Genomic DNA, 27,848 nt, shown 5'->3' with positions numbered 1-27,848 from the left:
GAGCAAAAGAATGAAATGGAGATGAAGACAGAAACTACTAATCTATAGAAATCATAATTAGGAAAAAGAGTTTTCTTCCAATCAACAACTCCTTGAGAAGGAGTTAAATCTTAATTTTCCTTTGCTTTACATATATAGCTATTGATTCAGAGTGATTTTATAAAGCATGAGAAAAAAAGAAACTGTTTAATTCATATTCCTCTTCACTCTCGATGCCCTACTATTCTTTTGTTAAGGAAAATTACACTTCCTCACAAATATCCTATGCATGCTGCAATAATGTTATTTTTCCTGCAATTATGAGTGGCTATCTACTAAAATGTCAAAAGATATAAACTATGAAGACTGTTTCTTTATGTGTCCTTCCATTTTTGTTCAGTAAACATTTAGGTAATGCAGTGTAGTAGACCATTAGACTAGGAGTCAAAAGACCTAGGTTCTAGAAGTAGCCCCAACACTTTTCCGTTGTGCTACACTAAGCAAATCACTTTACCTCCTGACTTATTCTTTCTTCTTCTATCAAATGAGAATGGTTTCTGCTTTAACTACCAAAGCTGGTATTTGGGATCAAGGAAGATAAAAAATGTAATATCTCTTTGAATACTATAAAGCAAACACAAGAGACTAGTAAAAAATTTATACAATCCCCAATTTGCTGAAACTGCTACTTTAGTAGTATACAATCTGGACTTTTTTAACCTCTCTGCCTCAGTTTCTTTGTCTGTAAAACACGGGTGTCATCTATATGAGTAGGTTATGAGGATTAAATAATCAATAGATATTAACCTGTCCAGCTCCATGCCTCTGATTTATTCATTAAACAAGCAAGTATTGATCATGTAATATTGTTCAGTTACTTTTTTTAGGTGGTTGGGAGACAAAAATAAGCTTATGTTCCCTATAATCAAGAGATTTACAATTCAGTTGGGTAAACAAACACGTAAACAAAAAACTACAATACAATGTACTGACTACTACAATAGAGTTGTATTCAAAATATGATGGAAACAGACTAATAAAACTAAAACATTAATAAGCATCATTAAATCTAAATTTATTAATAATTTAATATGTGCTACAAAAGCTAATCTGAAAGTTGGTAGAACTCTAAATTTATTTGTCAAGGGAAATAATCTGACTCATGAGTCACATTATTCAACCCCCTATATATCAAGGCAAACAATAAACATAATCATTTGTAGAGTTATACATGTACAACAGAACACACTCCTGTTCCAATCCTGGGAAGAGAGAGATAAAGCACCTTACTCCTTCACTGAGCAATTCCCCACTCCCAATCCAGGTCCGGGATGATATGTGAAATTTAATATAATGAAAAAAATAAACAATAAGGCCAAGAGAATGAGTATTGCAAAAAACAGAATTTTAACCATTCACTCGTTCATTCAATAAATATTGAGTGCCTACTATGTTCCAAATTGTTTGATACATTTAAGACTCATCAGTGAAGAGAACAGAAACCCTGCCTTCCTAAAGTTTACATTCAACAGGGGAAACTGACAAAAAAGAATAAACATAATGTACATTAGAAGGTGATTAAGTGCTAAGACAGGAAGAAACCAAGATGGCAGCATAGGTAAACACCGGAGATTGCTGCCTTGCACAACCACTTCAAAAATACAACTAAAAGACGGAACGGACATCACCCAGAACCACAGGAAGGCTGGCTGAGGGGAAATTCTACAACTAGAAGGAAAGAGAAAAGCATACCGTGACTCACAGGAGGCGCAGTGCGGAAGTAAAATACAAAGGTGCGGAGGTGCGTGCAGAGCGGGCTGGCGGCTGAGGGCGCGGTTGTCTGTTTCAATACGGAGGGAGTCTCAGGCTCTGAGCTCCAGTTCCGGGCAAGTCTCTGGGGACCCAGACTCAAATGGGAGAAACGGGACTGTCTGGCATCGGTTGGAACTCGAGGGCAGCTTTCTCTCCGAGGTTTGCAGCGGTTGCTGGGACTCTGACAGGCAGAGCCTCTGGGAGAGGACTGAGAGCAGCCATAACAGCTCGCTCTGCCCGCCCTGTTAATCCCCTGGGACCCACCCTGCCCAAGCCCTGCACAGAGGCATTTTCGGGATAGCCTTAGGCAAAGGCTAGATTAGCACCTCCCCAGAGGACAGAAGTTTTCCCACTGCAGACAAAGCTGATTCTCACAGCCAGTTGGCCTGGAGGTCAAATCCCCCCCAGTGTTACCTACAACAATCACGGCTTAACTACAACAAGATGGCACACAAAGACCACAAGGGGGTGCACCAAGAAAGCATAAAAAATGCGGAGACAAAGAAACAGGACACAACGGACAGAAATGGAGGATATAGAGTTCAAAACCTCTATCAAGAACTGTCTAGAAGCCGCTGATAAACTTAGTAAGGCCCTCGAAAAGACTGGTGAGCCCACCGATAAATATAGTGAGATCCTCAAGAAATCTAATGAGACCCTCGATGTTGTGATAAAGAACCAACTAGAAATTAAGCATACACTGACTGAAATAAAGAATATTATACAGACACCCAACAGCAGACCAGAGGAGAGCAAGAATCAAGTCAAAGATTTGAAATGCGAAGAAGCAAAAAACACCCAATCGGAAAAGCAAAATGAAAAAAGAATCTGAAAATACGAAGATAGTGTAAGGAGCCTCTGGGACAGCTTCAAGCGTACCAACATCAGAATTATAGGGGTGCCAGAAGATGAGAGAGGGCAAGATATTGAAAACCTATTTGAAGAAATAATGACGGAAAACTTCCCCTACCTGGTGAAAGAAATAGACTTACAACTCCAGGAAGCGCAGAGAACCCCAAACAAAAGGAATCCAAAGAGGACCACACCAAGACACATCATAATTAAAATGCCAAGGGCAAAAGACAAAGAGAGAATCTTAAAAGCAGCAAGAGAAAGAAACTCAGTTACCTACAAGGGAATACCCATACGACTGTCAGCTGATTTCTCAACAGAAACTTTGCAGGCCAGAAGGGAGTGGCAAAAAATATTCAAAGTGATGAATGCCAAGAACCTACAACCAAGATTACTTTATCCAGCAAAGCTATCATTCAGAATTGAAGGTCAGATAAAGAGCTTCACAGATAAGAAAAAGCTAAAGGAGTTCATCACCACCAAACCAGTATTATATGAAATGCTGAAAGGTATCCTTTAAGAAGAGGAAGAAGAAGAAAAAGGTAAAGATACAAATTATGAACAACAAATATGCATCTATCAACAAGTGAATCTAAGAATCAAGGGAATATATAATCTGATGAACAGAATGAACTGGTGATTATAATAGAATCAGGGACATAGAAAGGGAATGGACTGACTAATCTTGGGGGGGAAAAGGGGTATGGGAGATGCGAGAAGAGACTGGACAAAAATCGTGCACCTATGGATGAAGACAGTGGGTGGGGAGTGAGGGCGGAGGGTGGGGTGGGAACTGGGAGGAGGGGAGTTATGGGGGGAAAAAAGAGGAACAAATGTAATAATCTGAACAATAAAGATTTAATTTAAAAGAAAAAAACACTAAAAGGGAAAAAAAAGTGCTAAGACAAAATAAATATATAAAAAGAACTGCCTACAGGTAGCCCAAGTTTCTAGGAAATAGGATTGGGAAAAACAAATCTGGAATTCCCTTTTAGACATGTTCAACATTAAGATACTCATTATATTTCAACTGAAAATGTCAAACAGGCAGCCAAATACAAAAATCTGAGGTTCAGGAGAGAGGCCTGGGCTAAAATTATAAATTTACAGATTCAATTTAACAACTGTTCTTCTGAGAATACGTTATCCTTCCTGCGTTTTCAATGATCAAGTGTCTTTTATTCTAAAAATAGGAAAGAAGATGGTAGAGATAGTAACTGTTTAATGGTTCTCATTAACAAAGTTTAAAGATTTGATTTTTGTTAAAGATTCATGCTGTCTACAAGCCTGGCTTCCCAAAGCCACAAGAAATACAGAAAGAATGGGACTTGGAAAAGTGTACATAATCCAAGGGTCAAGGAAGCCACTGCAGCTACATCCCCATATCCTATGTCATTTCCTTTTTCCTTTGCTTTCCTTTCTACTCTCACTTTCTCAGATATCAACCAAAACTGTATTTTTCATGTTAAGGAACTACTGTTCCTCTACCACAACTACATTCTTGATGATCCAACATCAAAAACTTCACAGTCCTTTGAATTTAAACATTTGTACTCCTTGATCTCTTTCCCTTTACTAAAGGCAATTTCTTCTTATGCCTCCCACCATAATTTGTCTTTGTTTAAAATCATGTATCTATGAAATAATATAAAATCCACAAGTGAAAATGATAGCTATCTGAGGAAAAACCCACCCAATAAAGGGGGTTTGGGGAGGATAATGAGGTGCAAGGCCAGGGAGGCAAGCTGGATCATGAACGACCTCACATGCCATCCTACAGGATTCAAATTTTTATCCTGAAGACAGTGAGTGAGAAGACACTGAAGTATTTAAATCAGTAAAAGGCAGGATCCTTCTAGAAAGCAGCATGGAGAATGGTCTAAGAATTAATGGAAGGAGATCAATTAAAAATCTGTGGTATCAATTTAGGACAATAATAAGAGTCTCTAACATGTACAATTGTCCTAAAACAGTTACAAAGCTCCTCATAGGCTGCTTAAGCAGGTACAATATATCACCACTGCCTATTATACACCAAGTTAAAAATTTACTGCCTTCTGCCCTGACTGGTTTGGCTCAGCGGATAGAGCTTCGGCCTGCAGACCAAAGGGTCCCGGGTTCAATTCCGGTCAAGGGCATGTACCTTGGTTGCGGGCACATCCCCAGTAGGATGTGCAGGAGGCAGCTGATCGATGTTTCTAACTCTCTATCCCTCTCCCTTCCTCTCTGTAAAAAACATATTAAAAAAAATTTTACTGCCTTCTAACTAGAACCTAACCTCTCTAGCTACATGATTACTTCTTACTACTCTCAAAAAGAATCTAACTCAGCAGCCAGGCTGGTAAACCTAATATGCCTCATTCATATAAAGCTAAAGTCTACCCCTCAAGCCCTCCTTTATTCTAAACTCTCCATCTGAAAAGCTTCCCCTCCTCCGTGGATTGCCCTCTAGAACATCCAAATTCTATCTTCTCATGCCTTACAAAAGAACACTGAGGCCTTTCCTAATCATACTATCCTTCTCATTTAGAGTTATCACTTTTGCATGATTATTATCTCTACAGCTAGATTCTAAACCTATTGAAGACAGGATTCATACCTGATTCATCTTCATGGTAAGTGTTTAAAAAGTGTTGGTTGAATGATAAATGGATGTAAGAGATTATTTTTAAAAATAGTTCTATAAGACTATTTGTCTTTGTTTTCCAATATACATTTACAAATGCAATCTACATGTTTGGATGCAAAAATATCTAGTCACCCAAATCTTGACAATACACAGTTCAAAAACATTTTAGAACATCTTGAATATCCTATTTTATTAATCTTTATGTGATTATAACATAATTTGAAGAACAAAACTAATATGATGAAAACAAATGAACTTATAGATGCAGAATATTTCTAAAGGATGCATAAGAAAACAACAAAAACAAATGCAAAGCAGAAATCAAAAATAATGCTTAACTGAATTAATGGAAAATTATAATGTCATCTTGCTAAAAGCAAAATTATAAAATGGTGCCATTCAAAAGTCTCAAACCACAAATGAAGCTATTTTTCCCATGAGAGAGCAGCAACATAATAGATTCCAATGATTGCAAGCTACTAGATCTAAAAAAAAAAAAAAATCTAAAGGAGAACATTCCGCAGGCAACCCTACCTTTCTCTTTGCTTCTGTAATACCCTAAAGTCAAGGGAAACAAACCATTGATGAAATGTATTCAAAGTCCTTTCTCTCCATGTGCAAATCAGAATAAATAAGAGAGCATTTATAAATTTGGAACAACAGTTAAAAAGTAGTTAAAAAACTAAGACTATCTTAGGATGATTACAAACATCATGCTTGTTTAAAATAACCTTATAAGCTAAAAAGCAAATTGGATTTTAAAACTTAAAGTCTGGCCAATGTGGCTCACTAGTTGAGTGTCAATCCATGAACCAAGAGGTCACTGGTTCGATTCCTGTTAACTGCACATGCTGGGGTTGCACGCTCAATGACTTCTGAAGCCTAAGTCTCAACTAATTAACAGAACTCTTTACCTGAGTAAGATAGCGTCTGTAATCTTGCCGCAATTCTTCTTTTAGTTTATGTTTCTTCCGTTCATAGTCTTCTCCAAGTGGTAAACTCAATCCATAATCAAGTCCTAGAAAGAAAACAACTTCTTAAAGTAATGTAGCGTATTTTCAAACCAATCTTAATTTCAATACAATCTCCTGTAACAAAGCACAGTATAGGAAGAAACATGGTCATGCTGATTCTGAGACTAGAATCAGGATAATAAAATTTTTATTTAAAATGTTTTAATAGGTAATAATCCATATGTTGGAAAATATCACCCCTACCCATGAACCCCAGCCACCCAGCTTTCCTGCCCAGAACTAACATTACTGTTTCTTCTGACTCCTTCCAGAAACTGTTTATGCATCTATAAACAGCTACTATATGTTATCATGTGTGCATGTGTGTTATATTTACTAATTCCCCCTTTATATAATGGTTTTGCATTGTTTGGCATTGATTTTTCAAGGACAAAAAAATTAAAGCAAAGAAAAGCTTTACTTCTTCAGTTAATTCGACTGAAATTTCTATAAAAATACTTACAACATGCTAATGTCTGTTTTCAACTTGAAAATTAATAACAAGATTGTTAACCTATAAGAATATCCTTGCTATCACATGTTTGAGAAAAATTAGGTCCATGTGTTGCTCAGACTGAAATTTCCAAAACTTTTAAAGTTTAGCTACCAATTCTGATTACACATAAATGGATATTAATTTTTATTGTGCAAAAATATATATATTATAAAATTTACCATTTTCACAATTCAGTGCCATTAAGTCCATTCAAAATGTGCAACCATCACCACTATCAAAAATTTTTCATCATCCCAAACCAAAACTCAGTAAAAGGATAATTTTTAAAGAAAAATTTCAATTTTGAAAAGGGTTTTTATTTTCATAGAGTTCAAAAATAAAATTACATTTTGGGTAATGACAATATTAATGGCTGCACAACTTAAAAATACAATAAAAACCACTAAACTATACAATTTAAAGGGTAAACTTTATGCTATGTCAATAATGTCTCAATAAAGCTGTTATCACATGAAATACTTTTTAAATATTTTAAATACTAAAACGCTATGTCAAGACATACAGATATCAGATAAGGAATTGATTTTTAAAGCCCCCTACCTTTTTTAGTCCTATTACGTAATACTATAGTATAAAAAAATTATCATTTCTAAAAAAATAAAGTTTCCTTAGAATCAGCGACAACCAATAAAGATGAAGTAAATGATTGCTGTATGAACTGATGATCACTATTTGAGTGCCTTATTCTTCACAATGCAGCTAAATGATGGGAACTTATCATGGAAGTGTCATATCACTGCTTTATTACATCATTGAGCTATTTCAGGGGCAAACAGGCCAAAGTAGTATAAATATAAATGAGTATCTCTTGATTTTTCTGCAATACTAAATTCCACTTTCCACTATAAACACTGTGGCATTCTCTTTACAAACACTTCTGGCCTATTTAACTCCTGACGAATGAGGGTATAGATTCCTTAGGACACCTCGCACTCGGGCTCCCAGGTCTCTTTCCAAAAGAATCTAAAGCATTCCATATGCCTGGAATTTTAACTCATCCTCGAAAGGCATTCTTCCTCACAAAGGAATCTAAACCTTATTTTTAAAGATACAGAATTTAAGCCTAGAGAGAGAAAGTTTGAATTCTTACAATAAGAATGGAGTAGCACAAAAGAAACTAAACTATAAACTGGCTGGTTTGGCTCAGTGGGTGGGGCGTCAGCCTACGGACTGAAGGGTCCTGGGTTTGATTCCGATCAGGAGCGCATGCACCGGTTGTGGGCTTGGTCCACGGTGGAAGGTGGCCAATCGATGGTTCTCTCTCATCATTGAGTTTCTAGATCTCCCTCTCCCTTCCTCTGAAATCAATAAAAATTTATTTTTTAAATCCATTAAAGCCAAGTTCATGCTTTATTCAATTTTATAATACCTGGCACACAACTTGTACCCCAGAAATGTTCACTGAATTAAGGTGTGAATGGATAAATAAATGAATGTCTGAGTATAAGAAAAGAGAAAGGAAGGACACACTATTCTTAATATTTCCTTTTTGCTTTTCATCTGATTGCATAGAGAGAGGAAGCATAATTACTGGTAACCAGAGTTACCCATCTGTAGTTACGTAGTCACAAAGGATGCTCTACTGTGTCAAAGAGAGAAAGACAACAGGCAGCAAGAATGATGCCTCCCAACATGCTGAGCTTTCCTCTCAGGCAACAAGTAAGTTACAGCTTTCTGAAAAGTCATGTGTTTAAGGTGGCTTTTACTACTGTTTTTCGATTTTTTTAAATGTTTTTACTGATTTTAGGAAGGGAGAGGGATAGAGAGAAATGACATCGATGAGAGAGAAACACTGATCAGCTGCCTCCTATATGCCCCCTACTGGAAATCAAGCCTGCAACCCAGGTACTTGGAATCAATGGGTCAATGCTCAACCACTGAGCCACCCCTCCTGAGCTGTTTTTCAATTTTGCTTGGTGACTTATGTGATATAAAAAAGATGTGCCGAAACCGGTTTGGCTCAGTGGATAGAGCGTCGGCCTGCGGACTGAGAGGTCCCGGGTTCGATTCCGGTCAAGGGCATGTACTTGGGTTGCGGGCACATCCCCACTGGGAGATGTGCAGGAGGCAGCTGATCGATGTTTCTCTCTCATCGATGTTTCTAACTATCTCTCTCCCTTCCTCTCTGTAAAAAATCAATAAAATATATTTAAAAAAAAAAAAGATGTGATTCATTTTCATTTGTAAAATACTGCTCATACTGTTTACTTTTATTTATCAGGAGTATTTGCTTTTTACCATTGATGCAAATAATATAATTGTCTTTTAAAAAGTAATATATGTCTTCTGAATTATTTAAAACTTTATTAATTTAACATTTAGTCAACAGAAATTACTGTTTAATTCTTATTTTTGTCATTAAGCACTATCATTTTATGGCATTAAAGAGGGGTCATAGAAATAAAATTAAGAATTATATAGAACAATTTAAATATTCACCTAAAGCTATGCATTAACAATGGCATCTCAGTGGACTTAATGAGCCAAGAAACATGGTGAGACTTACTTATTCAGAGCAGCTGTCTTCTGGTGGTTCTGGTGGCAAGTAAGGCCTTAGTGTCATCTTAGAGTAATGTGAAGTGATGTCACTTCACCAAGTACAACAGAAATGACTCCAAGATAGTTAACATTATGCTTCAAAACTACACCAATTACAAGTATTTGGTTTCTACAGTATTTGTGAGTTATATATAATCTTTAAAACTAAAGTATATAATCTTTTTAAAAATCAATATTCCTTCAAGACAGCACTCATAATAAACACTTTATAAAACAATTACCATGAACACTTAGTTTCCTCTTTTCATTATTATATTACCATGAGAAAGCATTATATATGAATAATAACAGGCCTTTCCCTAAGCAGGTGACATATCAGAGATATGAATATATCAACTGAGTAGAACATTGTACTCAAACTTCAAGTATAAAGATATTATTACAGCCGAACCGGTTTGGCTCAGTGGATAGAGTGTCGGCCTGCGGACTGGGGGGTCCCGGGTTCGATTCCGGTCAGGGGCATGTACCTTGGTTGCGGGCACATCCCCAGTGGGGGCTGTTCAGGAGGCAGCTGATCGATCTCTCTCATCGATGTTTCTAACTCTCTGTCCCTCTCCCTTCCTCTCTGTAAAAAATCAATAAAATATATTTTTTTAAAAAAAAGATATTATTACAAATCACCCACTTGTACAAATTGAACAAAAGAGGTAGAATGTCTGGGATTTAGTTTATAATAAGAGAAACTGCCCTGGCCAGTGTGGCTCAATGATTAGTGTCAGCCCTCACACCAAAGAATCTCGAGTTCCATTTCCAGTCAAGGGCACATACCTGGATTTCAGGTTTACTCTCCACTCCCGGTCAGGGTGCTTGCGGAAAGCAACCAGTGAATGTATAACTCACATCAATGTTTCTCTCTCTCCTCCCCTCCCTCCCTCGCTTCCACCCTCTAAAAACAATGGAAAAAATATCCTCAGATAAGGATTAACAAAAAAGAGAAAGAGAGAGAGACCTAAGATTACATATGCTAAAAAAAAAAAAAAAAAGGTAATTAAAAAGTGCAACTAAAAATTAGTAAACAAAATCAACTATTTCCTTTTGTCTGCTTTCAAAAGTCTCCACATTTTTCATCTTAGTCTAAACTCTAGAACTTTTCTGCAATGTAAAATTCTGCTATTGCATGCTTTCTGAAATTTTTTAATATATTTTTATTGATTTCAGAGAGGAAGGGAGAGGGAGCGATAGAAACATCAACAATGAATCACTGATCAGCTGCCTCCTGCACGCCCCCTACTGGGGAGCATCCGACAACCCGGGCATGTGCACTGACCAGGAATCAAACCACCACCTCCTGGTTCATAGTTTGATGCTAAACCACAACCTCCTGGTTCATAGTTTGATGCTCAACCACTGAGCACACCAGCCGAGCTCTGATGTTATTTTTAAATTACAATGTAATTTTTTCTTCTTTATAATTCTTTCCAAATTTCCTTGAACTCAACTGTATTTAAAATGAATTTTTAAAAATCATGTCAAATAATTCTAGTAATAGAGTAAAATCTCTTATCTTATTTTAGTAATCTGTAATCTTTTTGCAAATTTCCAAAATGACTTCACAGCATGACAGACAAAATCAATCCAGTGCATTTTGGAGCCTGAAATGCTGAACAATGGCATTCTGATATAAAAGTGAGAAATACTGCCCAGAAACAGTGAAAAGAACGCCTAGGGACTGCAGACACTGAAAACAAATTCTTGGAGTACTCAAAGTTTAGAGGTGAGAGCGCTAAAAAGGAACCAGAAAAGACTGGAAAGGAGAGTGTTGGGAGTCCTCAAAAACCACCCCCAGGTTTGGGGACTCACAAGAAAGACTCAAAGTATGCAGAAGTCATTATACTCACATTTCCAGTTTATTACAGTGAAAGCATCCAAAGCAAAATTAACCAAGGAAATGGTACATGGGGCAAAGCCCAGAGAAAACTAAATGCAAACTTCCAAGAGTTCTTCCCTGTGGAATCATCTAGGACACTCTTAATTCCTCCAACAAGTTGTGGCCACCCATGTGAAGTGTTGCCTTCCAGGGAAGCGCATTACAGGCTTAGTGCCCTAAGCGTCTATTGTGAGATGGTCATATAGCACCCTCTTGACTAGCGCTACCAGGCTCCCCAAAAGGAAAGCAGCCGTTTCTGCAGAAATCACATGGCTTATACAAACAGTTTAGGGACAATGAACTACTCTTATCAGTTAGGGAAAGTTTTGTATCAGTATAGAAAACTGTTTACTAGCTAAGTTCCAGACATTAGCCTTACAGACAGGCCTGTCTAATAGGCAAGCTCTGTTAAGAAGCTTAAGTGCTTGACCAAAGGCACAGAATCTAGACCAGAAACAAGGAGGCTAATAATTTCAATATAACACAGTGCTATTTGACACCTTCCATAATCACTCCAAGTACCAATCAGTCTGATACATAATTAATTTTCCTTTCACTCAGGGATAAGGTGGATTATTAACAGTTTTACACCAGACTAGGCTAATTTTTTTAACTCAAATTTCAGATTCTTTTTGGGGGAAAAAGACCACAGGTTTTTCTTTATTTACAACATTATTTCTGAGTTGCCCAAATTCTCTCTCCATGTTTCATTCCTCTGTCACCATTTTTCCTCCTGTATTCCCCCATTCAATCTTGTCTGCCACAATCAGACAGACAGAAAGGGCAAGGATACTTTTCTCTTGCATCTGTACTAGAAACCTTTGCAGCAGACAGTAACTGCTCCAGGTTTGTCAATAGATGCATTAGGTTGCTTCTTATTCTCCAGAGGTCATGGCCACGTCCCTATACTATTAATCACAAAAGTACTACCTTCAAATGCAAAACAGGATATATGCTACCCTATATAGAAAAAGAAGACAGTCTAGTTATGAATTTTTATACAAAATGCTGCTTTAACAAGACTCAAGGACAGGATTGGGAAGCTGATAGGTAATAGAAAATATATAGATTGGTCTCTACCCCCCAGTTCTGGCACAGAGCACCTAAAACCCTTCTAATTTCCTAAGAGATAAGAACATGGGAGCATTTCTTGTTCTAATATTTGTTTTTGACCCCATTCCTGACACAGGGCTCCTAAAGCCCTTGTAAATTCCTAAGTGATTACCGCACTAGGATGGTCAAGATAGTAAAGTAGGTAAACACTGTGTTCACCTCCTCCCACAACAGTAGTCAAAATTCAAACTAAATTATAGAACCAAACTATCACCTTTGAGAACTACCTGAAAACTAGCTAAACATAATTCACAGAAGCCACAATGAGACAGGTGGAAGGCAGAAATGCGGAATGGGCAGGCCTGCACCCACAATACGATGATTAAGAATCAGAAGGGCCCTGACCGGTTTGGCTCAGTGGCTCGGCCTGCGGACTGAAGGGTCCCGGCTTCGATTCTAGTCAAGGGCATGTACCTTGGTTGCGGGCACATCCCCAGTGGGGAGTGTGCAGGAGGCAGCTGATCAATGTTTCTAACTCTCTATCCCTCCCCCTTCGTCTCTGTAAAAAATCAATAAAATATATTTAAAAAAAAAAAAAGAATCAGAAGGGATATCTCACTTTCAGAAGTACCCTCCCAAAGGGCGAGGAGTCCCAGCTTCACACTGGGCTTCCAGTTCAGGGTAAAATAGCCAAGGAGTCCCCATAACATCTGCCCCTGAAAACTGGCATGGCTTATGTCCAAGTGAGATAGAGGGTTGCTGGAGTCCCAGGTGTTCCTCTTGAGGGGCCTGCACTTGGACTCGTGTTGGCAACAGGTCAAAAATCGGCCTCAGTTTGCAGCACAGCCTCTCCCAAGTCCCTCCAAGCCCGGCACAAGTGACAACCAACTGCAGATCATTGTGTAGCTCCCGCTATGTGGCCCAAAGCTGGGCACAAATGGCAGTGGACCTTGGGAAGTAGCTTCAAATCTTTGGAATTTTTCAAGTGATAGAAAGGTCTTTGTGGTAGATCCCCATGACCATACCTGATAGTTTATACAAATAAGGTGACTCATGGTGAGCCCCTAGGTATTTTGTGCTAAAGAGATGGCACAGATGGGAGCTGGTCACACCAGAAAAGACCAATCATGTGATAGGACCATTGGACCTTTGAGCCATCTGACATCAGCCTGACCTCAAAGTAAGGGATCTAGAGATTGAGCCATGTGGGCAATGATTCAATCAATCACGACTACACTATGAAACTCTATAAAAACACTGGACATCAAAGCTCAGATAGCATCCCAGTTGACAACAGTCTTTACATTGTCACATATTGATATGCTGAGAGAGTGACGCATCCCCAAGGCTGACAGAAGCTTCATGTTTGGATTCTCTCGGACCATCCCCTATGCGTCTATCCCTTTGGCAGGTTCTGATTTATATTTTTTTGCTCTGACAACACTATAATAGTAAGTATACCATTTTCCTGAGTTCTGTGAGTCATTCTAGTGAATTATCAAACTTGAGAGGTAGTGTAAACCGCCCCATATTTGTAGCTGGCTGGATAGAAGTGAGGATGGCCTGTGGACCCCTGAACTTGCATCTGGTGATTTAGGTAAGTGGAGTCTTGAGGAGGACTGTGCCCTTAATCTGTGAAGTTTAGACTTTGGGTAGTTGATATCAGAAGTCATCGTAATGCTCTTCAAATCCTTTTGTGAGAGGTATAATGGTGAAAGAATGAGCAACAGAGATAAGCCTTATCCATGAATATCATCAATATCTAACACAACAATTTACAAAATCATAAAAACATACTATTGCATGAGAGTTGAACTATGAGTTATCAATAGATTGCTTTCATTAGCTAAAATGAGTATTTCCCATTTATATATTTCTAATAGCTACTATGCTTAATTACTCAAAGTATGGTATCACAGTTTTAATTCAATATATAGTTTCCAAAACTAATCTTTATTTCCAGTTTGTTTTATAATTCTTAGATAAGACCATCTAAGGAAAACTACTGCCAAATAATATTTTTCCCATTATCAAAAATTACATATTTAACCTAATTTTAAGGCCACAGTTATTCAGGCAAGAGGTCAGTAACTGAATGCTGATAAGGTATAAAATTAGTCTAATTACATATTCTTCTTTAATAAAACTCAATGAGCATCAAAAATAATTACTGCTTCAGCTGGCAATAAAAGAAAATATTCCATGAAAAGTAAATCCCACACATCCAAGAGAACTATTTATTTTTGCAATGGAGACCTTCACTCCATTCAAAATATCTTCTCTAAGTACCACACTGTGCTAGGCAGTGAATGTACAGTGTCAGGCAAGCTGGCAGCCAATAGACTGTGCAACAAGTTCAAAACTGTTCTTCAAGGGAAAAACCAATGCTATAGGAGCACAAGGCAAAAATGACCAACACAATGTGGTAAAAGTAATAAAAGGGTAAAATCATCATACAGGAAACAAGCAGCCATTGAAAGGCTTGAAGCAGAGATTTGGTTTTCGGAAGGATATCAATGGGCAGTGAAGGGGCTGAGTAGAGAGGGTAGACTGTAAAACAAAAGAACACTAGGAAGAAAAAATCTAAGTGAGAAACAACGGAGGCCCACGTAAAATAACATCTATGGAATTAGAGAAAAGTAAACATATTGAGGTTTAGGCATTAGAATCAATTCGACATGTGGAATTACTTGCTTAGACTATAAAGGGAAGAGAGGAGTCAAGGAAGACTAGGCAACCAGCTCCCCAGAGCACCAAAAGTTTGAGAGGAACAAAATCAATGTTGCACATGTTGATTTTGAGGTCATGGCATCCAAGTAAAGATGTCCGATAGGAAATTAGATATATAGATCTGTAGTTCATAAAAGACATTGGGGCCGCAACTGGTTTGGCTCGGTGGATAGAGCGTCGGCCTGCGGACTGAGGGGTCCCAGGTTCGATTCCGGTCAAGGGCATGTACCTGGGTTGCGGGCACATCCCCAGTGGGGGGTGTGCAGGAGGCAGCTGATCAATGTTTCTCTCTCATCGATGTTTCTGACTCTCTGTCTCTCTCCCTTCCTCTCTGTAAAAAATCAATAAAATATATTTAAAAAAAAAAAAAAAGAAATTGGGAACGAGACAGAGGTTTATGAGTCATGAATACACTTACGGTAAATAAAACCAGAATGTATGAAATGAAAAGAGGGACTAGGACAGAGCCCCAAGGAACAGGCAGAGGTCACTGTATCTTCGATTTTAAACTCACCATCATTTGTGAATGTAATAATAAAAGAGTCATTCTTAATATAATTCTCAAAAGTAAAAAACCAACTTTTAAAAAGATGTAAAAGAGGTCGGGAAAAAAATATTTATTGTCCACCAATTATGTGCAGTCATCTTTTCATATGTATTCAACTAGAGGCCTAGCGCATGAAATTCGTGAATGGGTAGAGTCCCTGGGGGCTGCTGGCTGCTGGTTGGGGCCTTCTTTTGTTCCGCACCACCCACTGGTGGTTAGCGCACGTCATAGCGAATGATTGAACTCCCAAACTCCCAAGGGGACACTTTGCATATTAGGAATATATATATGTGTACACACACACACACACATACTCACACATACATAATAGAGGCCCGGTACACGAAATTCATGCATGGAGGAGGGGGGTCCCTCAGCCTGGCCTGCACCCTCTCCAATCCGGGACCCCTTGGGGGATGTCCAACTGCCGGTTTAGGCCCGATCCCTGCAGGCATCCCTCTCGAAATCCAGGACCACTGGCTCCTAATCACTCACCTGCCTGCCTGCCTGATCACCCCTAACCTCTCTGCCGGCCTGATTGCCCCTAACCACCCTCCCCTGCCAGCCTGATCGGCCCTAAACGCCTCTGCCTTGGCCCCCACCACCGTGGCTTTGCCCAGAAGAAGGACTGGATGACCGGAAGATGTCCAGTCGACCCGGTCTAATTAGCATATTGCCCTTTTATTAGTATAGATAGAAAATTATTGCCAGAGTAGCCTTTTAAGTTAAATGCCAATTCTTAAGGTGAGGAAACAGATTAAATAACATGTGCTAGGTCACAAGGCCATGACAGCCACAGCCCAAAGCAACATGCAACCCCAGAATTTCAAAGTAATTCTATCTGACCTTAGTGCTTGCGAAAACCTGCCATTGTACTTTTAAAATATTATATTTAGAATCAAACTTTTGATTCAGAAAAATTTAGGACTAAAAGATCATCCAACTCCTTTATGTTACAGATAAAAAAAACTGAGGGCCTTAGAGATTAAGGAACTTAACCAAAATATGTATTATACTTAAGTTCACTAAAGCTGTATACTAGCCAATAATTTTTTAAGAAAATCAGAGTTGAAAGTGTTATTTACTGAGGTCCACTTTGAGCTGGTTTTCTAGTAGAGACAAAGAGCCCACTAACTATTCAATCTCTTGGCCAACATCCCCTTATAATCAACAAATTTTTTGATTAAAAAAAATGGTAAGAAGTTTACAAATATTGTCATACCAAACCATAATCAAAGAATTAGTATAGCTGCAGAATTAATTTCTTTACAACTCTAATATATAGTCATTAACAATTAAAATGGTCTTTCAAAAAATAAAAAATTAAAAAATGATAAAATGGTCTTTCACTAAACAGCATTTTGTATCCATTAAGCATACTTTTTTGATTGTTAAATAAAGGCAAGTCCATTTTTGTTCAATAATTAACTCTCTCACTCTCAATCTCTCATAAACACACACACACACTCAAATGTTTCAATTAATTTTTTATTAGTTATACTTACTGCTATAATCCCATAATCAACTCAATAGCATTTTTAAAAAGGTACAAGGTTCTCAGTAAATATTATTATTTCACATGTAAGATTTCAGAAAGGAAAGAGTTACCATGATTCTAAAAATACCTTTAATTTCTTACAAGACAAAGCTCTTTCACAAAAGCCTGTTTAGAATATCTTAAAATCAATTTAGCACACCTAATGACATACCTGAGGAACCCTTGGTCTGTTGGCTGTTTGGTGGTATGTTTTCCTTAGCCATGGAGATTAATATTTTACTGTTTTCAGAAAGCTTCTCTGATGCCTTTCCCTGAAAGAGATAATATTTATAAAAGCAGAGGGGGGGAAAAAACCCTACAAAATATACTATTAATCTCAGTACTTTTATTAAACAACTTGACAAAATTACATGGTACACCCTAGAAGAAATTTAAGTATCAAGTTTAGGGAATTAAACAAAAGCAGTTAATACTATAATAAAAGTCCTAATATTTAGCTCATTCACTTATCAACAGTCACTGAGTTCCTGCCAGGCAGTGTCCCAGGCAACGGAAATACATGAGTGAAAAAAACAAGTAAGAATCTGTGCCTCTCTGGAGCTTATAAACTATTGGGGACACAAACAATAAATATAATACATAATTAGTCTATGTAATAGGTAGAGAGTGGTAGGGAGGAACTATGGGAAACAATACAGCAGGGTATGGAGGCCCAAAAATGTTGGGGCCAGACTGCAAGGCCTCACTGAACAGGTGATACTTGAACTAAGACTTAAAACATTATTATTTATGTACTATTTAATATTGGAAATTATAATAAAGCTGTATTTAAAGCTATGTAATAACTCTTGCCAAACACTGTAAACTAGTCCTAAGTACTAGAGCAGTGATGGCGAACCTATGACACGCGTGTCAGAGGTGACACGCGAACTCATTTTTTTGGTTGATTTTTCTTTGTTAAATGGCATTTAAATATATAAAATAAATATCAAAAATAGAAGTCTTTGTTTTACTATGGTTGCAAATATCAAAACATTTCTATATGTGACACGGCACCAGAGTTAAGTTAGGGTTTTTCAAAATGCTGACACGTCGAGCTCAAAAGGTTCGCCATCACTGTACTAGAGAGTGGTTAAGAGCATGGACTTTGGACAGAACCTGGCTGGATATCCTGGCTAGAGAACACAACTATGCTGATCAACTGAACGCTGTCTCTGTGTCATTCCTTCTTCCCCGACTCTGTCCACACCTTTGGGAACCTTTGGACCCCAATAGAAAGTCTTTTGACTCTTCCATTAAAAAAAAAAAAAAAAAAAAAAAGACCATGGACTTTGGAGCTGATACATGAAGATTCAGATCCTGAATCCACCTCTTACGTACCTGGACAAATTATTTAACCCCTTTAAGCCTCACTTTATTGATCTGTAAAACAAATACAAAAAATTCCATCTACTTCACAGGGATATTATGATTAAATGTGATAATACATCTAAAGTTCTTCCTATCATTCCTTGTAAGAGGCAGGTATTATGGCAGAAAGACAACCTACCGTGGTGGTTAAGAGAACAAGCATAGGATTCAGGTTGCCAGGAATCAAAGCCATGTTCTGCTATCACTTTAGTCACATTACAGTACTTAATTTCTCCATGCCACAGTTTATTCATTTGGAAAATGATAACAACAGTACTTATCTCATAGACTCATGTGAAATATCAATGTAACCTCATAAGACTTTGCCTTATTCATGTTTTGCATACAATAAATGTTATCTATGTAAGTTCCGTTATAATCAGGATGTCCATATTATTTATCATCTCAACCAGGATACCTTTGTCCAGGACGGATGATAAATCAGATGAGACACTGGAACAACAGGTAAACCAGGACTATCTTGGGCAAACCAATATACAGTATGTGGTTACCTTCATTATGAAGGACCATATGGCACAGATTAATCCACACCCTGTATCTTATTACATATACTGAGCCCATGAGAGGAGGTGCCACATCTAGATTAGTGCTGTATTGTCAGAGCCTAGGACACTACCCTAGCACAATCTCAGTAAGTATTTGCTAAAATGGATGAATCACTTTCAACAAAAATTAGGAAAGTTTAAGAAAGCTTTTGCAGACACTGCTTTCAGAAACATTTTAATAAATTTACATTCTGAAAATAAAGTATACAAAATAACTATTCTAATAAGTTCACTGTAGGCTTCAAAAAATTGTTAAGCTAATGATTCATTAAAATATTAACTTTTCCCACAGAGAATGAGAACTTGCTTTCATATCTATTATGTTTCTATTCTGAAAGTTCCCTATATTAGAGCTAGCCCCCTATTCATTTTATGAAGCACATAAAGTATTAATTAAAGCTCTACAGAGGAGAAACTGTGAGATATAAAATACCACAAATAAAAAACTGCATTTGAAATCTTGTTGAGTCAGGCTCTCACAGCACAGCCAAACTACAGTACAGAACTAAAGATTCTGACTCAGAGAAGAGGATGTTTGCATTTACACAGGGCTAATCTTCAGAAACCATTTTTAATGAAACATATTTGAAGGAAACGATCAACTTTACCTTCATTTCCATGTAAGGCGGATCACTTTCCAATTCTGCTTTTTCTTGGGCCAATTTGGCTTTGCGCTCTTCAATAAATTTATCCAAATTATCAGCCATTTTTCAGAATCTGTAAAAAAAAAAAAAAGAAAGAAAAGAAAAAGAAAAACAACACTGCAATGAGCACAGCTCAACTCTACCCGAGTATTTTTAGGCTAATAGCATGCAGGCTTAGTCTACATTTACTTTTCAATCTCACTTATCAAATTGAAAACTTCAAGCAAGCTTGACTAAAAGATGCCTGCCTGCTTTCTCTCGAAACTCCCTCAAACACCGACAACATACTTTAAAATATCTAAAAAGAGCTTGGCTGGTGTGGATCAGTGGGAGTGTCAATCTATGAACCAAGAAGTCACTGGGTTCAATTCCCAGTCAGGGTACATGCCTGGGTTGTAGGCTCTATCCCCAGTGGGGGTTGTGTAGGTGGCAGCCCATCCATGATGTTTCCATCTCTCCCTCTCCCTTCCTCTCTGAAATCAATAATATATGTATATTAAAATATCTGAAAAAGAAATAAAAAAGACGACGAACAGCCACTACCATCCCCACTACACACCCGCAGTCTGTGGATGGTTTTTAAGTTTTCTTGTCATGTGGTTTTTTTTAAGACTTTATTTTTTTAGAGCAGTTTTGAATTCACAGAAAAACTGAGCAGAAGATACAGATTTACCACATATCCTACACCACTCATGCATAGTCTAATCTGTTATCAACATCCCCCACCAGAGTGGTACATTGGTTACAATCAATGAACCCACACTGGCACATCCAGTTTCCATTAGAGTTCATTCGTGGTGGTGTATATTCTATGGGTTTGGAGACATGTATGACATGTATCCACCATTGTAGAATCATACAGAGTAGTTTTACTGCCCTAAAAGTCCTCTGTGCTCCAGCTATTCATCCCTCCCTCCACTGTAATCCCTGCCAACCACTGATCTTTTTATAGTCTCCATAGTTTTGTCTTTTCCAGAATGTCATATAGTTATACAGTACTGGCTTCACTGACTAGCATGCATTGCTAAGGCTTCTAATTGTCATGGCTTGCTCGCTCATTTCTTTTTAGTGCTGAATAATATTCCATTGTCTGAATGTACCAGTTTATTTACCTAAAAAAGGACATACTGGTTGCCTCCAGGTTTGGGAAATTATAAATAGAGCTGCTATAAACATCTGTGCAATATCCAAAAGTGTTTTTAATTTTTGAAATCCAATTTATTCATATATCACCAACTTTTAATCTACTGTTTTTATGACATATGTAAGAAATTTTTTCTTAGCCCAAGATCACATTTTCTTCTATGTTTTCTTTTAGAAGTTATATAGTTTTCTCTCTTACACCTAAATCTATTATCTGTTCTGAGTTAATTTTTGCAAATAGTGTAATAGTGTAAGATTCAGTTTTTTGGTTGGTTTGGGTTTTTTTGTGTGTGTTTTGTTGTTGTTTTTTGTGTGTGTGTGGTTTTTGTTTTGTTTTGTGTTTTTTGTTGGGTTGTTTTTTTTTTTTGCACGGATATAAAATTATTCCGGTCCTATTTTTTGAAAAAACTATCCTTTCCTCATTGAACCTAGTACTTTTTAAAATACACATTTTTCAAAAACCAATGAAACTTAGTGACTAACTGGATAGGTGGGAGGAAAGGAGCCACTGATGACCAAAACTTTAAGTCCTAGAAACTAAATATGGATAGAATCCTAGACAGAAATAGGTCAGAAGAAGCTGGCTGGTTTGCAAAGGTTTGGCTTAGATGTGTTAAGCTGGAGCTAGTAAGACATGCTAATGGAAAGTTCCTGCTGTTGGTTAGAAATTCAAGACTCGGAGGAGAACCAAGATGGCGGCATAGGTAAACAACGGAGAATGGTGCCTCGCACAACCACTTCAAAAATACAACTAAAAGACGGAACGGACATCACCCAGAACCACAGGAAAGCTGGCTGAGGGGAAATTCTTCAACTAGAAGCAAAGAGAACAGCATACCGAGACACAGAGGAGGCGCAGTGTGGAAAATACAAAGGTGCGGAGGTCGAGCAGAGCGGGCTGGTGGCTGAGGGCGCGGTTGTCATTTTCAATCGGGAGGGAGGCTCAGGCCCTGAGCTCCAGTTCTGGGCGAGTCTCTAGGGACCCGGACTCAGAAGGGAGAAGCGGGACTGTCTGGCATTGGTCGGAACGCAAGGGCAGCTTTCTCTCTGGGGTTTGCAGCGATTGCTGGGACTCTGAGAGGCAGAGGCTCTGGGGACGGGACTGAGAGCAGCCATAACTGCTCCCTCCGCCCGCCCTGTTTGATCCCTGCACCACCCAAGCCCTGCACAGAGCCATTTGCCAGATAGCCTCAGGCAAAAGCTAGATTAGCACTTCCCCAGAGGACAGAAGTTTTCCCACTGCAGACACAGCTGATTCTCACAGCCAGTTGGCCTGGAGGTCAAATCCCCCTAGTATTAACTACAACAATCAAGGCTTAACTACAACAAGACTGCACACAAAGACCACTAGGGGGTGCACCAAGAAAGCATAAAAAAAAAATGCGGAGACAAAGAAACAGGACAAAATTGTCAATGGAGCCGAAACCGGTTTGGCTCAGTGGATAGAGAGTCGGCCTGCGGACTGAGAGGTCCCAGGTTCGATTCCGGTCAAGGGCATGTACCTGGGTTGCGGGCACATCCCCAGTAGGAGATGTGCAGGAGGCAGCTGATCGATGTTTCTCTCTCATCGATGTTTCTAACTCTCTATCTCTCTCCCTTTCTCTCTGTAAAAAATCAATAAAATATATTTAAAAAAAAATTGTCAATGGAAGATGTAGAGTTCAGAACCACACTTTTAAGGTCTCTCAAGAACTGTCTAGAAGCCGCCGATAAACTTAATGAGATCTACAAGAAATCTAATGAGACCCTCGATGTTATGATAAAGAACCAACTAGAAATTAAGCATACACTGACTGAAATAAAGAATACTATACAGACTCCCAACAGCAGACCAGAGGAGCGCAAGAATCAAGTCAAAGATTTGAAATGCGAAGAAGCAAAAAACACCCAATCGGAAAAGCAAAATGAAAAAAGAATCTGAAAATATGAAGATAGTGTAAGGAGCCTCTGGGACAGCTTCAAGCGTACCAACATCAGAATTATAGGGGTGCCAGAAGATGAGAGAGGGCAAGATATTGAAAACCTATTTGAAGAAATAATGACAGAAAACTTCCCCTACCTGGTGAAAGAAATAGACTTACAACTCCAGGAAGCGCAGAGAACCCCAAACAAAAGGAATCCAAAGAGGACCACACCAAGACACATCATAATTAAAATGCCAAGGGCAAAAGACAAAGAGAGAATCTTAAAAGCAGCAAGAGAAAGAAACTCAGTTACCTACCAGGGAATACCCATATGACTGTCAGCGGATTTCTCAACAGAAACTTTGCAGGCCAGAAGGGAGTGGCAAAAAATATTCAAAGTGATGAATGCCAAGAACCTACAACCAAGATTACTTTATCCAGCAAAGCTATCATTCAGAATTGAAGGTCAGATAAAGATCATCACAGATAAGGAAAAGCTAAAGGAGTTCATCACCACCAAACCAGTATTACATGAAATGCTGAAAGGTATCCTTTAAGAAGCGAAAGAAGAAAAAGGTAAAGATACAAATTATGAACAACAAATATGCATCTATCAACAAGTGAATCTAAGAATCAAGTGAATAAATAATCTGATGAACAGAATGAACTGTTGATTATAATAGAATCAGGGACATAGAAAGGGAATAGACTGACTATTCTTGCGGGGGGAAAGGGGTGTGGGAGATGGGGGAAGAGACTGGACAAAAATCGTGCACCTATGGATGAGGACAGTGGGTGGGGAGTGAGGGCGGAGGGTGGGGTGGGAACTGGGAGGAGGGGAGTTATGGGGGGGAAAAAAGAGGAACAAATGTAATAATCTGAACAATAAAGATTTAATTTAATTAATTAATTAATTAATTAAAATTCAAGACTCAAATTCAAGGAAATGAACCACATTGGATGCTTATTTAAGAGTTCACTATTTTAGCCCTAGCCAGTGGGTTCAGTGGTTAGAGCAGTGGTTCTCAACCTTCCTAATGCCGTGACCCTTAATACAGTTCCTCATGTTGTGGTCACTCCCAACCATAAAATTATTTTTGTTGCTACTTCATAACTGTAAATTTGCTACTGTTATGAATCGTAATGTAAATATCTGATATGCAGGATGTATTTAGGCGACCCCTGTGAAAGGGTCGTTCAACCCCCAAAGGGGGCGCGACCTACAGGTTGAGAACCCCTGGGTTAGAGTGTCAGCCCAAGGTCTCAGGTTCAATTCCCAGTCAAGGGCATGTACCTGTGTCACAGGTTCAATCCACAGTCTTGATCGGGAGGCAACCAATTGATGAGTCTCTCCCACAGAAATGTATGTGTATGTGTGTGTGTGTGTGTGTGTGTGTGTGTGTGTGTTTCTCCCTCCCTCTCTTCCACTCTCTCTAAATATCAATGAAAAAAATATCCTATGATGAGCATTAACAACAAAAAAAAGTAATGAAAACTGATTTGAAGCCAGTAAGAGAACCTTGAAGAAAGAGTTAACTATTTTAAAGATAACAGTTGAAGCTATAGTAAATGAGCAGAGGCGGGGGGGGGGGGGGGGGGGCGGGAGGGATGGAACAGAAGTACATTCTGAGCAATGTTCCTTTGAGGGGGTGACAAAAGAATTGAACAAGAAAAAAAATAAAGGAGTAGTAATTAAAAGAAGGATAATAAAGTCAACATAATTTGGCGAGAAAAAGAAATATGAGAAAGAACCAGTCAGCAATATCAAAAGTAAGAGAGTTTTTAAAAAGCACCCACTGAATTTAATGTTTGAGGGATAATAATATGTAAAAATGCAGACAAGCGAGCTTTACCCTAAAAAAATATGTTGAAACTTATATAAGTTAAGTAGTACATAATATGAACTTCATTCTATTATTTACTTCCAAAAAGAACAGTTTTTAAAAATGGCTATAGGAAATATATCCCAAGCCAACAAGTTAATATATTTAGCCATTTTTAACTTGCTATTTGTCACAAAAGATTTTTCCTAGTGAAAATTCAAAACAGCTCAACAGTAAATAGTACTTTTCATGCTGAAAAAAAAATCACTTAAAATCCCCAAATTTTCCTAAATATTTTATGTCTGGTAGAAAAAATAATAATGTTTGGATTATATGTATGTATACACATATACTTTGCTACAGGACTTTATACATAATTTAAGCAGAAATGCCATTAATCTAAAAAAAGTTAACAAGCCTCTTTTGACTCTGAAGTAAGGCCTCCACATAATTCTGTTAACAATTATTAATATAACATGTTCAATGATTTAACCAGACTTGAAAGTTCTCTCTCTTGAATTTATACATAAATTTCCTTTTAATATAATACCTTAACATCTATTATAAATGCTAGAATTGATTTTATACAACAGTAACCATAGTAATAAAATACATTTTTAAACAATGGTAGTGAGAATAATATATGCAATAGCTAAAACATGAGATTTATTGGATATAAGTTTATGTTTAACCATTTCTAATTTTGTTCTACTTTCTAATCTGATTCGAGTATATCTCTGCTATTAAACTAAGTCAAAGATAGTGCTAGCTTTCTCCTGGCAATGCCCTCCAGACAAAGAACACAGGAACACTACTGTAGTTAAACTATTTGGGTTTATTACTCATTGCATGGAGAGATGCGTCCTTATTTTAGTAAGAGGGTGTTAGAAAAGACTTACAGGACTCGGGATTGTGTTAGGTGATTTGGAGGAGGATGTAAGGAAGTGGAGCTTTGCTCTGGATTTAATGCTGTGAGGAAGTGGGGTAACTATGACTGGACATCTTAGTAAAGTCTTATCTGCAGGCTGAGGCCTAAGCTTTAACTGGTAGAGGCAGCAGTCACTCCTATTAGGTGGGAGAAGAGCTGTCTGGCATTTTGTGGCTTGGACAACATTCATGTTTTGTCTGTGTTTGGATGTGATTACGGAGTAGTGGTGTTTTTGTCTTGATCCATCATAGACACACAAAGCAGCCTCAGTCTGATGTTGATGTTCTGTACAACTGTTTATCTTCAGCAGAAGAACACCAAGCCTAAGCAGTATTGTCAGGCCAGTTCCTAGCAACACTAAAGCCTTGGTGATAGCAGAGCCAGTTTCTAGCAGTCATGACTACTTTCTCTTATTTCCTAAAGCATGTGACAACTTATATAAAACAATTTCAACTACAAAATTATTCAAGAATTACTTAATAATTCAGAGAGACTGAGTCAATGTGTACAGCCTAAGTATAAAAGAGAATAAGAATTTTAAAATTGTTACCAGAAAGAAACCTAAATGGGATTCTTTATCTTCTTTCACTATACAATGTAAAACTACTCACAACATTTTTCAAGATAGTACCAGGTTTATTTTTTTTCCCAGTACCTGTGTACACAGTATGTAGATGATAAACAGTTTTCAGGAAAATAGTTTAGCTGAAAAACCTGGATTTGAAACCCCATTCAATCACTAATTAACTGTATGTGACTGACCTCAAATACATTCCTTAACCTCTCTATCATTCAGTTTCCCCTTCTGTAAATTAGAAATATCTATTCCAGAGTTGTTCTGAAAAAACACACAAAATGATGCATATAAAATGTATGGCACACCTGACACTTAGAAATCAATAAATCACAGATGTTTTATTAATTCTTATTATAGTTTCATAGTCTTTGTATACATCAATGTGTTAGCTGCTGTTAATAATAAATCATTAATGATGACCAAGGACAGATACATAAATTAGATGGCCTTTGGGTAATGCAAAATTGCCAAAACACTTGCTCAAACACCTTTGTCTTACACTCAGGAAAGCAGTCAGAATGATGTTACAAGTATGCCTTTATTTTAAAAGCCTCAAAGTACACTGAGATTTAAATCACCAGTAACTGATACTTATCATAATCCAAATCAACATCTATAAATCTTAAATTTAGACCCTTTATGCTTATCATACAGGTAGAAATACAGACAAGTCAGAACATATTCAATCTGCTAAATTTAGGCAAACAGGGAGGATCCAGAAATAACTGAGCATGTCCAATTCCTCCTTCCAGTTTCATCAATCACAAAGAAAGGGGGAAATGTTCCTCCCATCCTTTTCCCTCTTGAGTCAAGTGCAAATTTCCTCCCCTCTAAGGCAGCATGAGGGACAGAAAATAATGTCCCTCCCAAAGGAGGGCTTTAAGGTTCTAGAATCTAGATGCTAGGAGATGAGAAGTACAAGATATGATCCTTGGCCTCCAATTTGGACATGATAAAATGCCACCTGTCACAGTGGCTCACAGTCTAGCGGCCTAGCCAGATGAGAGTTTAGGGATTCAATCTGAGGTACCCATAAGAGATCCAGTGGACGTATCAAGGGAAGGATTTGAATATGTCTGGAATTCAGAATAGAGCCCAGGCTAAAAGATGTACAGTTTTTTAAATAGCCATTAAAACTATAGGAGAAGAGGGTGCCTGGAAAAAGAGAGCCTAGCGTGGGAGAAGAGGACTGAGGACAGAATAGCAGGGAGTGAGAACATATGGGTGTGGGGTGCGGGGAGGAGTCTATGAAAGCCTCAGAAGAAAGAGGGGGAGGGATAAGGTGATCTAAGACAGTGTTTCTCCCCCCACCCCCACCCCCAATCCAGAGATCTTTTCACCAAAAGAAAGGCGAACCTCTTCCTCCTGGCAGATGCACAACTTACTTCCACGGGCACACCCAAATTTTGACAAATCCCCCTAAATGTTACTAAGAAGTAAACACCATGTTGCTGGGACAAAGGGAGGTTCAGGGTCAGGATACAAAGAGAGTGAATACAGGCATACCTGGTTGTACTGTGCTTCTAGCTTTATTGCACTTCACAGATGTTGCGTTTTTTACAAATTGAAGGCAAGACCTTCCACCTGCAAAAGGGATTAGGACTAGCTTTGCTGTGGTGGTCTGGAACCGAACCCACAGTATCTCCAAGGTATGCCTCTTCATCAGCGGTTCTCAACCTGTGGGTCGCGACCCCTTTGGCGGTCGAACAACCCTTTCACAGGGGTCATCTAAGACCATCCTGCATATCAGATGTTTACAATATGATTCACAACAGTAGCAACATTACAGTTATGAAG

The 27,848-nt window shown here is 38.1% G+C and overlaps 1 protein-coding gene and 1 non-coding gene across 13 annotated transcripts in view; both read right to left on the bottom strand.

Moving 5' to 3' along the window:
- Positions 1-27,848, bottom strand: part of CSPP1 (centrosome and spindle pole associated protein 1) — a 102,674-nt gene that overhangs the window by 73,241 nt on the left and 1,585 nt on the right. For 6 of the 12 annotated variants that reach the window (XM_036338451.1, XM_036338457.1, XM_036338456.1 and 3 more), the window contains exons 2-5: positions 19,641-19,749; positions 17,268-17,367; positions 6,187-6,290; positions 5,807-5,830 (exon numbers count right to left, since the gene is read on the bottom strand). In XM_036338451.1, coding sequence (XP_036194344.1) covers positions 5,807-5,830; positions 6,187-6,290; positions 17,268-17,367; positions 19,641-19,739 — 327 coding nt within the window. In that variant the 5' untranslated portion in view covers positions 19,740-19,749. Of the gene's footprint in view, positions 1-5,806; positions 5,831-6,186; positions 6,291-17,267; positions 17,368-18,436; positions 18,479-19,640; positions 19,753-27,557; positions 27,648-27,848 lie in introns of those variants that run through there. The other 6 variants (XM_036338453.1, XM_036338458.1, XM_036338454.1 and 3 more) reach the window with 3 other exon arrangements.
- LOC118671086 lies at positions 11,960-12,092 on the bottom strand. Its single transcript, XR_004972598.1, has one exon. It is a non-coding gene; the product is annotated as a small nucleolar RNA SNORA31 (small nucleolar RNA).

The sequence above is a fragment of the Myotis myotis genome, unplaced genomic scaffold (assembly GCF_014108235.1).
Source record: "Myotis myotis isolate mMyoMyo1 unplaced genomic scaffold, mMyoMyo1.p scaffold_m19_p_16, whole genome shotgun sequence".
NCBI classification, from domain to species: Eukaryota; Metazoa; Chordata; class Mammalia; order Chiroptera; family Vespertilionidae; genus Myotis; species Myotis myotis.
Note: the sequence above shows the minus strand (reverse complement) of the source record. Positions and strands in the feature narration are given on the sequence as shown.